The 18,354-nt window shown below is 39.5% G+C and overlaps 1 protein-coding gene across 4 annotated transcripts in view; it reads left to right on the forward strand.

Annotated features, from left to right (window-relative positions):
• NRP1 (neuropilin 1) overlaps positions 1-18,354 on the forward strand; it is a 137,993-nt gene that overhangs the window by 54,709 nt on the left and 64,930 nt on the right. For all 4 annotated transcript variants that reach the window (XM_025478502.3, XM_025478503.3, XM_025478504.3 and 1 more), the window contains exons 3-6: positions 2,172-2,353; positions 8,260-8,487; positions 14,693-14,848; positions 17,340-17,506. In XM_025478502.3, the coding sequence (XP_025334287.1) occupies positions 2,172-2,353; positions 8,260-8,487; positions 14,693-14,848; positions 17,340-17,506 (733 nt within the window). The remainder of the gene's footprint in view (positions 1-2,171; positions 2,354-8,259; positions 8,488-14,692; positions 14,849-17,339; positions 17,507-18,354) is intronic.

Below are 18,354 nucleotides of genomic sequence, written 5' to 3' on the forward strand. Positions count from 1 at the left end.
ATGCAAGTAAAAAGTCTATATTGCACCATCACCAGGCCCGACACAGCCAACAGTTCAAATCACGGTTCAACTATAAGCATAAGCAAGTGAGGGGCCAAGGATGTGGACCTGTCTAGTCAATGAAGCACTGGAGGGAAAAGGAATCTCCATGGAAATGCCAACATGGGGGCTTGAATGCATGTGGAGATGCTGTTCTTCCGCTGCCCTGGATTAGCAGAAGGCTCCCGAGGATTTTTAACCTAAAGCTTTCCTCCTTCTCTTCCTGCTCCTCCTCCTCCACCTACTCCTCCACCTGCTCCTCCTCCTCCTGTTCCTCCTCCTCCACCTGCTCCTCCTCCTACTCCTGCTCCTGTTCCTTCTCCTCCTACTCCTACTCCTGCTCCTCCTCCTCCTCTTGTTCATCCTCCTCCTGCTCCTCCTTCTCCTCCTGCTCCTCTTCCTGCTCTGCCTCCTCCTCCTGCTCCTGCTCCTCCTGCTCCTCCTCCTGCTCTGCCTCCTCCTCCTGCTCCTCCTCCTCCTGCTCTTCCACCTCCTCCTCCTCCTCCTCCTCCTCCTTCACATTTTCTTCTCCTCCTGCTTCTTCTTCTTTTAACATGCAAAGCATCTCCCAAAGTATTGAGAATGGAACAATTCCTCTGTGTCTGTCCGTAGTTTCACAAAGGGACGTGATGCTAGCAGGCCAGTGATTCCTACTGGAAACATCAGATGCAGCAGAGGAAAGGCAGTTAATACAATAATTCACATATGTTAATGCTTAGTTCTATCAATGTCAGCTTCCTTTTATTCTCGATATACACAAAGCTGGCATACAATTTTAACTGATGAGGTAATGTCATTTTTAATTTAGAGAGCCTTAAGCCGTCCACTCTAACTAGAGGATATCATCTTCGCAGTTCTCTCGTGAGACTTTATGTAAGCATAAGTCATGTGTCCTGGACAGTTTGAAAAGGAACTGTTAAAGATGACATTGGTCATTGTGAAGATTTTCCCCACTTTGATCTCTTTTAAATCGCAAGATACAGTTTATATTACTGCCATATTTTAGCCATTCCTGAAATTAATATATCCCAGGACTTTTGGACCAAGTCAAACATAGAAATAAAATGAAGGTTTGAAATGAACGGATTGTAATGCTTTCACGTCAGTTCTAGAGGAAAAGTGAAGATGGCTCAGATTAGCTGGCTCCTAGGTGACTTGGTAAATAACAAGAGAGGAAAGGGAAAGACACTAAGAAATCGATAACACCAAACAAACAAGAATCTTCCTATTTTCCAGGAGGATGCTAGTCTACTAGAGACAGCTCCCCAACTTTTGGAGATAAAGAAACATACGTGTTAACTCAGTGCAATAACATTTTATCGTGATTTCCTTTACCATTTATCTCTTCAGTGTATTATTATTAAGCCTCATTTTTTTTTTTTTAAATCACATCACTTTGGTGACTTCAAGTGTGTCACATTTCCTTTTCAAACAACTATGTTGCTTTAAAGATTCAGGCTGGTGGGTGTAAACGAAGTAACTTTCCATTTTCAAATAAACTTTTTTCTTCAGAGAGATTATGTTCTGCAATTCAAGGGTAGTTTTGGGGAAGATGATGTATTTTAACCACTGTGGATACTGAGAGAGGCTTTTTTCTAAGAAGTCTAGAGTTTGGTAGAATTGAGTTAAATAGTAAAGAATCTGTTTATTATTCTGTGGCCATATGTTTAGAGGATCGCTCACAGAAATCAAAGTATTGTTCATGGAGAGCTCCAGCCAAGGAGACATTTTGAATTCATAAAAGAACTTCACAGTTTGAAAAGAATGCATAGCATTATGTATTGACACCCCACCACCATAGACAAAGGAACACAAGTTAATAATAGAGAATTGTGCTCATGAGATTTTTCTTTTTCTTGTTAATGGTTACTTTAAGTGACATTGTCTGCAAGTATAATGTACACCATTATTCTTAATAGTTCTGTGTTGCCAGATGATGTATACAGACATGATGTAGTCCATTTTAATTATTTCATTTTGCTGAAGTTTTCTCCCTCCATGAAATACAGTGGTGAATACAGATAGCGCAGTTTTCCTGACAGACTATGCTGGATATAGCTGCCTTCTACATTATCAAAATTAGCAGGGCATTTCTCTCTAACTTGCTGTTTTCTTCTGTATTTATGTGCTAGGTATGACTACGTGGAAGTCATTGATGGAGAAAATGAAAATGGACGCCCTTGGGGAAAATTCTGTGGGAAGATCGCCCCTTCTCCTGTGGTGTCTTCAGGGCCATTTCTTTTTATCAAGTTTGTCTCTGACTATGAGACACATGGCGCTGGGTTTTCCATACGTTATGAAATTTTCAAGAGAGGTGAGTGACTTCCAGTGGAACAAGTGTGGCTAAATGTTCATTCACGTTGTTTGCTTCCATGAAAGACTAAAGCAAAAAGAAGACCAGGCGTAATGCTTTTATCTTTTTGTAAAAACTCATATATTCCCACCTCAGAACTGTTGGAAACTACTTTACACCAAGGAAAATTACCCAATGTGTTGAGGGAGTTACGTTTGAAATTTTTTAAGTATTTCAGAATTCAAAATTGCATCATTCTAATAGGCTGACCGGTGTTTATAAGGCATATAGTCTGTTCTGTAAAACTCTTTTGAGAGTGTTGATTCTTGGCTTTCTTCTTCAAAAATAAGTCTGATCTGCTCTTGAAGTTTGATTTCTTTCATTAAAAATATGTGAGTTAGGGATCCCTGGGTGGCGCAGCAGTTTAGCGCCTGCCTTTGGCCCAGGGCGCGATCCTGGAGACCTGGGATCGAATCCCACGTCGGGCTCCCGGTGCATGGAGCCTGCTTCTCCCTCTGCCTGTGTCTCTGCCTCTCTCTCTCTCTCTGTGTGTGACTATCATAAATGAATAAAAAAAAAAAAAAAAGAATTAAAAAAAAATTTAAAAAAAAATAAAAATATGTGAGTCCCTTTTAAAGCTGTATCCATCCTATTCCCTTTATTTTATTACAAAATTCAAAACTGGTGTTTCCCAGGAGAAGCAAAGCAGTCCACTAGCCTTAGAGTTTCTAAAGTTATTGAAGGAAGAAGAGGTGTTTTATTAACATCTGTTTAAGAAGAAGAATAGTTGGGGAAAGAACTTCTTAGAGAAAGCAGAACAGTAAACTTTCAATGGTATTCCCTTCGGAAATAAAGATCTTTCTCTCCCTCCAATATAATCACTTAGTAATCTGTTCCAATGGTATATTGATATGGATAGAATCTGACAATTCTTAGTCTCCCGGCCTTGAGAAATTGAATCCCCGGGTCAGTCAATTGATAAACAATGTATCTTTATCCAAATGTCACTGTTTTTCATAAGGGCTGGTAGACTCCTTTAATGTGTTAAATTCAGCCTTCTCTTTTAAGTTGACAGTAATGTAATGGGGGTGGGGAGGCAAACTAGGGCGAGAGGTTCAAGATTTGAGTGTATTGTCCTAGAATATAGCAGAAAGCCTTTTTTAATAGAAATAAAAAATCTGGCTACCCCAATTACAAATTCTCAGCAGCAACTGAGAATTTAAAAAAAAAAAAAAAAAAAAAGGAGTCTTTAAGAGTTTCTGGAAACATTGGTATAACCTCTTAAAATTTCAAAGAAATCTGGCACTGACCCCAAATAAGTATGGATAGATGGAGACAACTTTCTTCAAAAATTTATATAAGCACACACTTGGAAAACCTATTGCATAAATAGTGTACATACAACATCAGTATGTACATATTTTCTTGCATTGAAAGCTGTTTGACCTGTTATATAAATCACATATTACATGTATGTATCTGACACATATACACACATCTGCATTTGCTTGCTTACCTGCCTATGGCACTATCAAAAAGAAAAAAAAGGGGCCAGCAAAGAGTTGAAGAGTACCCTTCCATTTGCAGTGTTTCTCCAAGATCTGAGTATGGTTACAGAGAAAAACCGAGAGCTCTGTAACTAAGTCATTAAGAATTCTTCATTGTCCTTCCCAATGAACTCAGTTCCCTATACTTCCATGGCCTCAGAGATACTGTCATTTCCCTATCCTGATCTCTAACACCACCCTTGAAACTTGAAGCCAGTTTTTCTTTCTTTTCTTGCCTCCCTACATCCAATGTGACTTCTATTTCTTTTGAATTTATATCCACAAGTGTCCAAAGGTCATGTTGCCTTTCCACATCCATGGCCATTAACTAAATAGGCCCAATTTGGGTTCTCCCTATGTTTTCTTATCCTGCACACAACTTCCCAAATGGTGATCAAACCACTGTCCTCGAGATACCTCTGGAAGGTGTCCATCACCTGTTGGGTTAAGCCTGAATGTCCCATTGGGTCAAGTTCAAGGCTTGACATCAAGTGCCCCCAACCTTGTCCAGCTTCACCTCCCATACATCCACTCTCAGCTAAGGAGATCCACCTGCCTAAGGAGAATTCACTGGGTAATGGCCAGCAGACTAAATGTGAAGTGAATTCTGCCTCTGACTGCCTTCGTGAATGTTCTGAGACTTGGATTCCTCACCTGGTAAATGGACAACAATGTCTAGCACAAGCTGGTTGTGAAGACCTGTAGGAATAAAAACATGAGAAACATGGAACCAGTTCATGATTAGAGTGTATTCAGTAATTACAAGCCATTACAACGCTTACAGATACAGTTCATGCCATCAGATTTCAGAGCCCTTGTTCTCTGTCAGTTTATTTCCCTTAACCCCCATGGAAACCTGGCTCTAAACTTATTCTTCTCAGGGAGCCTTTCTAATGCTTCTGCTTTTTTTTCCTGCACATATACCCAACTTGTCCCCTACACATGTACACGACACACATACACAGTACACACATATGCATACTATATATATATATACACATATGTATATATATATGGTATACACACACACACGGATGTGTTTTACTAACCATTATGTTTTGCTTTAATATTTTCAAATTTGTTCATATGTGCATAGTTTATTTCCCAACCAGATTGGTACTACCTAAAAAGTGTAAAAAAACATCCCCCCTCACCCCGCCCCACTGTTCATACTACATCCTTATAGGTGCCTATAGAAAGTCATTAACTAACAATACAATTATGCATACATATATGAGTTCATGGACATTTTTCCTCAGAAGCCATCTAATGCTGTTATAAAGTCCATGAATCTCATTTTTTTCAAAACATACCCCTTCTTTCAGAGTGCAGCAATTTCAAGTTTCCTCAAAACACATAAATTATACTAATCATAGTTGAACCAATAAATGTGTCTTTCACCTGTTGACCTTGAGGTTTTCTGGCAATAGATTAGGTTCTAAGGAAAATTTAGGCCTTTCCTGCATCCCTAAAACTGCATTTATAAAAGGCCACCTTTGCTTGAGAGTCAGCAAAGCCAGTCCCTACCTCTTCTCATGTCTCTTGGAGCCACTCTAGACACCCTAATTTTCTTCCCAGCTCCCCCACTTTCCCCTTCTCCATGTCTTTTCCTAGATGCTGAAAGCTTGGGACACAGCCCTAAAATTATTCCCAGTCACCTAAAAGAATTTCTTCAGGAAACCCATACTTCCCTACCTATCACTCTTTCTTGCCCTTCCCTTGGTCCAGGTCATCCAAGCTCAACTGCTGAAAGAAGCTGTGGACATTTTCTGTGGGTCTCCATGTGAGGAAGGCATGGCATTTATTGAGAGCAAGAGTGGTCACTTCATATATTATTTAGTTAAGAGTCTGCATATTTAATAATAATTCCAAAGACAGTATCTTAGCTATTATTATTATGTATCCTATTGTCATTAACAATGACTTGTGGCTTTCCTACAGCTACACAAGGTCCCCTAAGTCTTACAAATAACATCTAAAGCACAGAGTTAGGCTACCGATCTCATGTGTGCACTTCTCACAGCAGCAACTTGCTCACTCCTAGGCACGTGGGGCTACTCACCCTCCCTCTTGTTTAGCGCTGTATATTCTGCAGAATTATTTCACCACTCCCCTACCTTGCTTCTTTTGGGGAGGTGCTTGCTCAACTGTGGCAAACCTACACAACAGTGAACAAGAAAAATATCAAAACAAATCTTGATGTTTACTGGAGGAAGTAGGAACTGACAGAATCTTTAAGTTTGAAGGGCTCTTTATTCCAAATCCTAAAGCCCAGCTCCCACTTGTTATACACAGAATCTGAGGACTGGGAAGGTTAGGATGCCACCTAGGTTACATAGCAGGTTAGCAGGAACGGTGGATCTGGAACTCAGATCTGGTGCTCCATCCAGTTCTCTTCCACTACCCCATGGGATTTCTCCAATTCTTGTCATGTACATAGGCTAGCCTTAGGGAAAGCATTGAAATGTATTTGATTTTGAAAGTATGCCCTTCATTCCTGTCATTTTTTCTCTCTCATTAAATCTTGATCTCATCTATTTTATCTTTTTAAGAAGCAGAAAATATTAGTACCTGAATTCAACCCTTTGAATTTTGCCTTACAAGGGCCTACCCAAAGCATTTTTTTTTTTTTTTTGCCCCAGGGAAGAAGCTGGAGGTCTCCAGAGTGAATGTTCCTACATCTTAAAATTAAAATAAAAGGGCTTCCAGTATCATATATATATATTCTTTGTAAATTAATGGTTTAAATTAGTATAGTCACTGCTATCTTAGAAGCCACTCATTAACTTAGAAACAGATTATAAACAATGCAGCACGTTTCATACTCTTCTCACCTGTAATTCACATGGTAAAATGCCACATGTTAGTAACTTTAACTGGAATCAAATAGATAAGTATCTGAGGCCATCATGGTGAAGGGAAGGCTTTAGAGGCATTTTAGACAAGTCAGACCTCTACAGGCCAGGTTTACTGAGCACAGCTAATAAGTTTTAGTCTTCTGTGTCTCCATTGCCACAGACATCTAATATGTACATGGGGAGCAAGCAATTGATTTGTTTTCTCAGTAAGGCTGCCAGATGCACTGAGGTAGAGATTCAGCATACCAGACACTAAAAATAGAGATCTGCTAGTTAAATTTAATCTGTATTGATGCCTACACTGTTGACTCTAGTACTTGGCTCTGCAGGAGAATATTTAGTTAAAAACACTCCCAACAAACCTTATTTAGATTTGAATCCATGCATGCCATCAAAGGGTGCCCATTAGTGAGACAATGGCCCAGGAAAATAATTGTTGGATTGAACATCCTTCAGTTTGGAGCTTGAGCTTCAAAGGGTCAATTCATCTCTGATTTCCGGAGAGTCCTAAGGTCTCTTTGAAACTCATGGCAGTGGTGGCGGTGATAAGAGGCCAAGCTGATGTGCTCGTGTTCTTGTAGATGGGCCATTTTCAATGGTGATGAATACCACACAATTTGGTCCTGGATGCCATGAATTGAAACTGTGGTCATCTTTACAGTCACAAGGTCAATTTGCAATATATGTGTGTATATGAGCTTGACCAATTTGAGTTACCAATCACTGTAATTTGTAAAGTATTGATAACAGTGACTAGTCATTAAAATTATGCACTATAAAAATACACATCACACACCCACACACATATATTAAAAAATAATTTTAGAATGGCACTGTATCTGATACTTTGGGGAAGGCAACAATGTCAACATTGATATCAAGTGACTTCTAGCAACACGGCCTGTAATCACAGTTTATCGTGCCCTCACTAACAGCCACACTTTACCGGCACACCTGTGTCAACACCACTCAGAATGAGTCACTCACCCTGGGTACATGTACGAATTACCTTTCACATTTAGTTTGTCAAAGAGGCATAGGTCACATCTGGCAGAGTTACTGAGTCACTGGTGTAGGAATCTGAAACCCAAACTCCCTCCACTGAATTCTCTCCCTTGCCTTTGTAAATGTTCTATTTCACCAATAAAGGGCTGTCAGCCTCAAGATTTAAAGATTTAAGCTTGAAGGGGCTATAATTATTTCTCTAGGGCTCTGTCGAGATTTCTGTAGCTTACTCATTCATTGTTCCCACATGATTTTATATTTGTCATTTTTTTCTCTGCAACAGCAGAAGTTTTTAAGTTGCTTCACACAAATGGAAAACTAAGGGGAACACAATAAATCTGAACTTGACTTTCCATACCTATCACTCTATGAAAAGGCTGAGTAATGAGTGATTAGGATAGAGATTATAATGGTGAGCTTTTATTAGAAAGATATGCTGCCTTTGTTCAGATTATTTCTTGGTCAAGTTGTGTGAGTGAGATTTTCACATTTGCTCCTTCTTTTCTTTTATTCACAGGTCCTGAATGTTCCCAGAATTACACAGCACCTAGTGGAGTGATAAAGTCCCCCGGATTCCCGGAAAAATATCCCAACGGCCTTGAATGTACCTATATTATCTTTGCACCAAAGATGTCAGAGATTATCCTGGAATTTGAAAGCTTTGACCTGGAGCTTGACTCAAATCCTCCAGGGGGGATGTTCTGTCGCTATGACCGGCTAGAAATCTGGGATGGATTCCCTGATGGTAAGAAGGGCAGGAAGCATCCCAAAAAGGGAAGAATCTCGGGGAAGGGCACTTGGATCCTTTTACAAGTGTTGTGATAAATGCATCACTAAAAAAAAAAAAAAATAGCCCCAAAGGAGGAGGGAAAACAAACCAAAATGGTAATTCACTTCATGCAAAGCAGCGGTGAAATATTTGAGTTTAAAAGATAGTAATTATCTTGCCCAATTTCTTCATTTTATAAATAAAGAAAATGAGGCCATGAAAGATTATACATGGTCTCATAGCTATTTTTTGATAGAATTGGGACCATTGCATGGTTTTTCTGACTAAAGTATTTTGCTCATTTCATTGGCCTGCCTGCCGGTCATTAATTCCTAGACCCAGGAGAGCACTTAAATCAAAGCATTCACTTTACAAATGCAGACTCTAAGGGCCAGAGAGGTTAAGTACTTGATAAAAATTTTAGGGTGAAATGTATATCCATTATGCAGTTACGAAAAATTTAGAAATTTAGAGAAGGAATGAGAATATTTGGACATTCCTAATTTGTTTTAGGTGGGGGGGACATGGCTAATTTAGACAGATTCTTTGTCTGCTCCTAGAGAATTCTTATCTTTGGCAATTTGAATCACCTCAGCACATCCTCTGTCTACATTGCTTTAGTTAAATTTATCCTACATTTAAAAAATATTTATTGAACACTTACTGTGTACCAGGCACTGGTTTAGGCACTTGGTAGTTAGAACAATCAAAGATGGCTGCCTTCACAGAGTTTCAGTACTGCCGAGGGGAATGGGACAATAAACAATATACGTTATTTATAGATGAATGAATGATGTCCTTGGAAAATCACAAAGTGAGAAGTTCTATAAACAACAACAAAAAAATGGAAAGAAAGACAAAGTAAAGCAGAGCAAAAGCGTGAAAAGGGCTAGGGTTAGGAAGAGGGATGTGTTGAAATTTTAAAGAAGGTGGTCAAGTTCAGCCTTATTACAAAAATGACATCTTAGCAAAGATTTGAAGGAAGGGATAGGTAGCCCTGTGGACAGCTAAATGAAAGTTTTCCATTTCAATCCTTGTGAATTAGGAGGTGAATGGCAAAAATACACACCCAAATCCTGAACAGAAGGAGATAATATCAAATAATTTGTTGCAGCTGCATTACTTGCCTTGTGTTTAGTCTGGTTTAATATTAAGATTTCTCAAGAGAACATACTCTACACACAACAGATCAGAAAGGGCAGCTTGGAAGTTCTCACAAATCATGCAGTTAGAGATGCAAAACCATCTATATAATAGAGTCATATTATGATCAGGCTGGAAGAAGGAATATTTAAATAAATATTAAATTGTAAAAGAAGGGCAAGTATCACATGAAAGAGATTTCCTTTGCCTCTGAAATGACATTAAAATTATCAGTGTAATTCAATTTAGCTATGTACCTCAACAGTAAACAGCAATGAAGATAAACTGGGTTTCGAGAAAGCTTATATTGTCATTGGAGTAAATGGGTGAGCTATCATTGGTTTAGTTTCCTCTTTGGTCTTTTACTATATAAATAGGGTTATGATGATCTTATCAAAACTCCTTCATTAAGTAATGAGATTTGCCCAAACAGAGTGCTGATTGATTTCCAAGTGTTCAATCCCGATAATTAGGAAAACAATATTATAATAGTATTGTAATAATAGTTGGAACATTTAATAATGGGTTTATTTGTTCACAACCAAAATTTGCAGCCTTCCTTTCCAGAACTTACATTTAAATTGACATCTGAAAAGGAGGTCCAATCAACCAACTTATTTAGAATACTTCCAGAAAGAAGCACATTGTTATTAGTGTCAAGGGTTTTTCAAAGTAGTAATTTTCTGGCTCTAGAAAATCACTGAGTTGAAGCAAGGAACAATTAACAATAAGAGTTATCAGCCTCACAATTCAGTCGTGTTTTAAACTATGGTGCACTTGACTTATTCCCAGAGCAAGCTGGCCTTGGAATATGAAAATTGCTTTTGTATATTTGTTATAACTTACCTGGCTTCATCCAGCCTACACCAGCATAACAGCATTCTCCTTTTTAGGCAAAGTGGCAGACTGCCCCTCCTGGGTTTCTTGTCAGTGGCACTAGAAACATTTTTGTCATGCTAGTCCAACACATGCAGTTCCTTGCCAGCAAAACTGCTTTTACTCTCTTGATACCCTTTCCAAAAATGACAACCAGAAGGTGCTGAATGAAGGCTTTAAACCACCAAGAGATTTTAGGTTGCTTTTTATCATATACGTTGAGTTAGGTGACTAAGTCATTGACAGCCACCATTGATTCTGATTGACTTGGAAGGAAAGTGGTTTTACTCCAGGACTCAGAATCCTATGCACATGCTGAATCACACATTCCTGTGTGTCACTCTGATGCTCCATGGATTCCTAAGTAGCGACTCTGAAATAATTGGTGGAAATTTACATATGGTTTGTAAGCAATGAGCTGAGTGTGCCACCCTGGTGGGTATCGCAAATGTTTGTGCTGAATCACGAAGCCAAACTCGAATGCTTAGCTCACACGGCCTGGGCACACACAAAATCAGCTCTCCTTCTAGGCTCTGCCAAAGAGGTGGCAATGCAGTTGTTACCTACATTCCAAAAATTGTCAACTATTTGTAGAATAAGTGTCATGAAAACCAGATTGAGTTGTCTTTGGTTTGTATTGACTTCCTATTTATTTTTGAATTAACCTTCTGAGATAGAAATATAAGATAAAAATGATATAAACATAAAATATACACATTCTGAAATGTAAATGACACAACTGTGCACATTTTTTCCCCAGGGGAGAGTTGCAAAGTCCACATATTATCCAACAAAAAGTTTATTATTGTAGGAGAAGAGTATATGGTCTATTTTGTACCTTATCGAAATGATTCCCTTTTTTGTCTAGTCATTCAGAATGTGTCATTTTAAAAGTACATCTTATAGTAGATTGCTGCCCTAGAAAGGGGGCAGAGAGCCAAGTTGTCAGACTCTAAGGTGGGGTTATAATTCCCGGAGAGATTGATGGAAAAATACAGAGAATAAGGTATGGCGATTTCAGGTGGCAGACGTATCTTTTAAATAGCACGAATACCGTATCACCTTCACACCTGAAAAGAGGATCACTGGGGGTCTACTGTCCCCACCATGAGATTTACTAAGGCCGTGTTGCTTGCTTAAATTTTTCAATAGTGCAATTTTTGAGTTCTACTGCTGTTTTTGTGACAGTTTCCATTCATCTCCTTGGCCTTTGAGTCTACAATGACGGAAGTAGGAAATCCAATAGCCGTGTTCATGTAAATACACAAATGAGCACACACAGGAGACGGATAAGAGTACTCCATCCACTCTTGCTCAGATCAATATTGCATTAGCTTGCTAGGCTAAGGTCTTGCTGTTGTTCAGGAAAATTCAATACTTCTTTGTCTTATGGTCGAAAAAGCCTTTTCACTCTCCTGTCTTGAGGGCTCCTAAAGGGAGTTGTGCGCTGCTGTCCGCGGGCAATGTTCTGAAGGACAGAAGGCAGATTTACCCAGCATGTCTTCAACATTATAAACCAGTGAGTCATGGAGACTCTCTAAATTATGAGTCTGCATTAGACAAGTTCTCTTCTGTTTGCTCTTTCAAAGAGTCTCCCTCTACCCCCCTTCCCCAGAGGAATGGGGTGGTAGTGGAGGGGAAGAATCTGCAGTCACAGCTTAAGGGGGCGAGTACAGCTTCCCTTGTGCTCTTGTATTCTCTGAAGGGTCAATGGCTGTGGGGGATCAGAGAATGGCTCCAAGGTTTCGGACTTTATTAGTTTGCCCACAAACTAATAAAGAAAGAAAGAAAGAAAGAAAGAAAGAAAGAAAGAAAGAAAGAAAGAAAGAAAGGAAGGAAGGAAGGAAGGAAGGAAGGAAGGAAGGAAGGAAGGAAGGAAGGAAAGAAAGAAAGAAAGAAAGAAAGAAAGAAAGAAAGAAAGAAAGAAAGAAAGAAAGAAAAAGAAAGAAAGAAAGAAAGAAAGAAAGAAAGAAAGAAAGAAAGAAAGAAACCACAATAATGGAATTTAAATGAGGGAAAGGAGTGAGAGTCTATGAATGGACTCTAGGATTCTCATTATGATTACAGATCAAAAATGGGATTCTTTTTGAGGAAAGGAAAGATCTGAGCTCACGGCTCTAGCATGATATTTTCATGCCTGTGTCATGGGCAACTTTGTACTCCAGAGGGAAGAAAAAAAGTATTGAATCTATTCAGAATGAAGAAAATCTGGCCTAGAATTAACACTTGTAGAGGAAGCTGAGGCTCAGGTTAAAGCTGAAGAGAAACAAAACTGAGAGTTTCACCTCCTGAGATGCTGCCAAGTGGGAAGCTTGATAGAACAACATTTTCTTCCTGTGATGCAGAGCCATGGTTCATGACCATGTGGCATCCTGTAGATAATCTTATCGATGTCCCAATGGGCTCATGTCCTTGTTTCTTCATGATAAAATGGTCTACACACACACAGTGTCAGGTTGCTGGAGCGTGAGGAGTTACAGTAGAGAGAACTCTTTGAATTTGATCAAATCAGTTACTGTGAATGCATGGAGAAGTTATCAGATATTCAAAGTAACCATTCTGCGCAAACTCAAATGTGGAAACAATTTGGTTGTTTTTTGTTTGTTTATTTGTTTGTTTGCTTGGGGGGTTTTTTTGTTTATTTGTTTGAAGTGGGTTGGCCAAGAACTGAAAACCTGTTCACCAAGCCTCTGACTATTCTAGAAGCAGGGTGCCCAGCCCAGCCAGCTGCTTACCAAGAACTCAGCGTGTACACGCAGCTCCAGGGAGATCAGCATTTAGAGCTTCACTTTTTCAATCACATTTGAAGCTTCTCCTCCCCATCAGCTGCCTTCTGCATCTGAGTCACACACACAGGCCTTGGCACACCGTGGCCCTGCTGTAGGCCTGACTCTTCAGAGAGGAATCCACCCACTGTGCTTCCTTGAACAAAGCAATAACTCTTAGTTGAAATGCAGAGAACCATGGGTTTCTTGGAGGGGAAAATGGTCCACACCAGATTGTCCTTCTAAGCCCAAACCATCTGGTATGTCTTTACCATATGTGCAATTAAAAAAAAAAAAAAAATCTGGAGAAAAAGGGATTTTTTTTTCTTTATCTTTTTTTTTTTTTTTTTTTTTTTTTTTTTGCCTTGCTGATGATCTGGACAGGAATTGGAAAGATTCTCCAAGCCCAGAGGGCTTGTGCACTGTCTGTAAGGCAACTTAAAATTACTAATTGCCAAGGTTTATCTAAAAGCACTTCAATAAAGGGGTGGCCCACTTAAACCAAACAGAAGTCTGACTTAATCACAAATTAATCAGTGTTTCCAATCTTTCACTGCCCCCATACTCCTTTTTTTTCTCTCCCAGTATGCCCAGTCAATGGCTGCATTGGGCCATCTTTTGGCCGCAAGACACAAGTGCAATGCAGTCACCTCTCTTAGATTTGGGAAAGAAAAAAACTGGGAGAGAAGTCAGACCCATTTTCTTTTCATTTTGTTTTCAACTTATTATTATGTATGAATTACTGATCTATGTAGCTTCTATTTGTTTTAACTGTTACAATTGTTAATTAGCCTACAGTTAGAGCCCTGCGTAGGACATAGTACATCATCCTTTGTCCAAGTCTGTGATGTTCTTTATGATAAGTCTCCAGGACTAAAAGATGAAATGAGGAAGGATGTTGGGGTCATTCAGTGCTGGATCAGATTCTCGGTACTGGTCCAGTCCCATCCAGCACCAGTTCCTGAGATCTCCTTCCAGGGTGGGAGAAGTAAGTGAGGCAGCTGCAGGAGCCCGCGGTCATCACAGCCTAGCAGGAATCTTTCAGCACTAGGTGTTGTGCACACTTTGGGCCTGGAGATGAATGTTCAAGGTGCCCCTCGACAACCCAAATCTCATTCTTTGCAGTTGAAGCAAGCATTTAGATCCTGTTCTTGAAAACAATCCTGCTCAAGGGGGAATGTAGTTAGGTCTGTGATTGCCCTTCTGAGCACGCTTTAAAATCCTCTCCACAAACCTGATCCAATACTTGCACTGCAAACCCATCAACCAGGGAAGACTTGCTTTGGATAAGAGAACGCTTCTGGGTTCTGCTGGGACCCATGTTTGCAAATGCTTATTCTCACATCTGCTGGGGAACAAAAGATATTTCAATGTTCTCCGCATTGCTCCCTTTCTAGTTGGCCCTCACATTGGCCGTTACTGTGGACAGAAGACACCAGGTCGGATCCGTTCCTCATCGGGCATTCTCTCCATGGTTTTTTATACGGACAGTGCAATCGCCAAAGAAGGCTTCTCAGCAAACTATAGTGTCTTGCAGAGCAGTGTCTCAGAAGGTCAGTATTTATTCATCTTGCAAAGCACTGTGGTAAACACTCCCTGCTAATCCTCCTCACACACCTCGTGGCCACAGGAAACACTAAAGAAATATTTTGTGAACTGGATTGCCAACTATTTGTTTTTCTTTTTTATTTTTTTTTATTTTTTTATTTTTTTTTTATTATTATTATTTTATTTATGATAGTCACACAGAGAGAGAGAGAGAGAGGCAGATACACAGGCAGAGGGAGAAGCAGGCTCCATGCACCGGGAGCCTGACGTGGGATTCGATCCCGGGTCTCCAGGATCGTGCCCTGGGCCAAAGGCAGGCGCCAAACCGCTGCGCCACCCAGGGATCCCTGTTTTTCTTTTTTAAATGGTTTTGATGAATATCAATAGGAAAAACTATTTGGTATACTTTCTTAAGAAAATTGTAGATGAGAAGGCTGCTTGTAAGCCTCTGAACTTATGGGAGAAAGTAGGAAATGGGCAAACAGTGCCCAAAAACAATGAACTATATAGCCAGGCCACCTGTCTGGCTTGAAAGTGTACTGGGCTGAGATCATAAAAGGACAGGCATGGATAAGAAGAGATAGGAACAAATCTGTGGTGGTTTATTGACAGGGCAGCCTTACCGGATAGATGCAGACTCATGATGGTTCAGGTAGTGAAGACCCAGACAGAAGCCATTTTGTTTTTCTTTCTTATGTGAATAAAAGTAGATATTTGTATAAAAGAAGCATGTTTCAATTTCTGTTCTAACTTTTCCACAAAAGAAAGAGGAAGTAATATGTTTTGCATCTAATTAAAATATTGAACAAACTCAACCCTTCCTCAAAGTTTATGTGATGGTGTCCATCCCTTTCAAGAGCCCAAGAAAAACATGAGAAAGAACAATGAATAAATTGTGTGTTTCAACAGTTCTAGCTGTCAGGTTATAAAGTAGCATAGGTTAGAGACCAGGAGATGTTTGGAGATTTGTCCTACAGACTAGTATCTTTTTTACTATTCTTACTGGAAAATAAAAAGGCCAGGTAAATTACAAAATCTTATTTGGACTTCATATGATTAATTAATTAATTTATTTTTGTGTTTATAAATATTTTATATTACAAACAAACTTAAGCTTAAAAGTATGGAACCTGTGAAAGGGACCTTTAATTATCTTAAAACTTTATCTGTTATGATAGAAAATTCATGAAGTGTGAAAATTTGCTTAATTGAGATTTTTCTCAATGGTTGAGAATCTTTAATCTCTAAAATACTTTTTTCACTTTAGTGCTTCACATTCACATTTCCTAAAGGTGACTATTCACTTCCCTATATCATATTTCACATCAATGTCATATTTCATTGTTTCACTGAGTATATGGGGCCTAATGGAATACATGCTTTTGTGATTCATAATCATCATTGTGAGAATTATTATTTTATGTTGTAAAGCTGTGGTCCTCTTTGGGACCATATGATGCTGCAGTTTACTTCTGACAAATATTCCTGTATTTTATTTTTTTTTATTTTTTTTTAAACTTTTATTTATTTATGATAGGCACACAGTGAGAAAGAGAGAGAGGCAGAGACACAGGCAGAGGGAGAAGCAGGCTCCATGCACCGGGAGCCCGATGTGGGATTCGATCCCAGGTCTCCAGGACCGCGCCCTGGGCCAAAGGCAGGCGCCAAACCGCTGCGCCACCCAGGGATCCCAATATTCCTGTATTTTACTAATATAAACTAATGACATGAATAATCATGACCAGGCCAAGGTCAGGAGACATGAGAACAAAGGGAGTCAAGGAGAGGTGGCCCAGGTGCCAAATACAAGGAATCTGAAAGACAGCGAGCTAAGGTCTACTGTCCACTGAATATGGATTATAAATAGACATCGAGTCTTTTTCACTTTTATTAGGTATTGAAGGAAATAGTAATTTTTAAAAAAATATTTTACTTATTTATTCATGAGAAATAGAGAGAGAGAGAGGCAGAGACACAGGCAGAGAGAGAAGCAGGCTCCATGCAGGGAGCCTGATGTGGGACTGGATCCGAGGACCCTCGGATCACACCTTGAGCCAAAGGCAGATGCTCAACCACTGAGCCACCCAGGCACCCTGAAAATAGTTAAAATTTTTAAATTTTTAAATAAATTTTATTTAAATATAGCTTTCAGTACGTATCCATGTCACATATCTACATATATTTAACTTTGAAAATAAGTCAAAATTCCCATTATTTCCTAATACATCTCTAATAGTATTTCTGTCAACCTAGGTCCAGTTAGGAAAATAATTAATCACTATGAGACTTTCATAGCCTTGCATTTAAAAATTATCATTATTACAATTATTGCCACCTGTCACTGCTATGTCCCCATAAGTCCTTTTGCTGTCATCTTCTGTAAGACACTGTGTGAACATCAAAATGAATGTTTTAGATTGCCAGATTATAAAAAGAAATATGCATCTCAGGTCTCCTTTGTTTTGATGACATTTGGCTCCTTTTTTTCCCTTTCAGATTTCAAATGTATGGAAGCTCTGGGCATGGAATCAGGGGAGATTCATTCTGACCAGATCACAGCTTCTTCCCAGTATAGCACCAACTGGTCTGCAGAACGCTCTCGCCTGAACTATCCCGAGAATGGGTGGACTCCTGGAGAGGATTCCTACAGAGAGTGGATTCAGGTAGGCAGCATGAGACTTGGCACATATAGGGTTGAAGATTTTGGTTGTCTAGAAAGGTTGTTGATAAAAAAAAAAAAAAAGAAAGGTTGTTGATAAAAATGCAGTGCCATTTCAGACACCTTCAAATGAGAAGAGAGGACCAATGGGTAATCCCTGCAGGATCATCGTGTCCCTACAATCTTGAGAAAAGCAGCCCAGCTGATGTCTCTGAAAACTCATTTATTTTCTCAGATACTTTTATACAACTCTTCAGAGAATCTGAGCACAGATGTCTCACTTTGGTAACAACTAAAAGATCTAATTTTTCCCCACAACTACACATTTTTCTATTCAGACACTAACTCCTTCAACAGATTTTTATTTTCTTGACGAAATACATTAGCTCTAGCAGACTCGCATGAAATAATTGCATCTAAGGATAAGGTTTCTTATTCGTTTGTTTGTTCCGAGTAGATGAAGAGAAGAAAGGGGTTGAGGTTGACTTTTCCATACAGGTATACATGGCACATGCCCAAGAAAGCAGTCTGATTGAGGGCACTGGTCTTGGTGGATTATGTGTATACATGTACCTATATAATGTACTTGTATAAAGTGGACACATCTGTATTCTTATAATGATGTTGTTTCTGCTTCCCCCCTTGGCCCTGGCACTCCCTTCCCTGCCCTTGCTCTGGCATTCCCCAGAGACCCTCCTCCTCTGCACCATGACTCCCCTGCCCTGCCTCATCTCTGGCACCTCTCCTAATGCCTCAACTTGTGCCAGCCTTGATGTCTGGATACTCCCACCCAAGGCCTGATGCTCATGTTCTTGACTTTTTCACCCCCTGTCAAATGAAACATCCAGATCT

The sequence above is a fragment of the Canis lupus genome, chromosome 2 (genome assembly GCF_003254725.2).
Source record: "Canis lupus dingo isolate Sandy chromosome 2, ASM325472v2, whole genome shotgun sequence".
In the NCBI taxonomy this organism is placed as follows: Eukaryota; Metazoa; Chordata; class Mammalia; order Carnivora; family Canidae; genus Canis; species Canis lupus.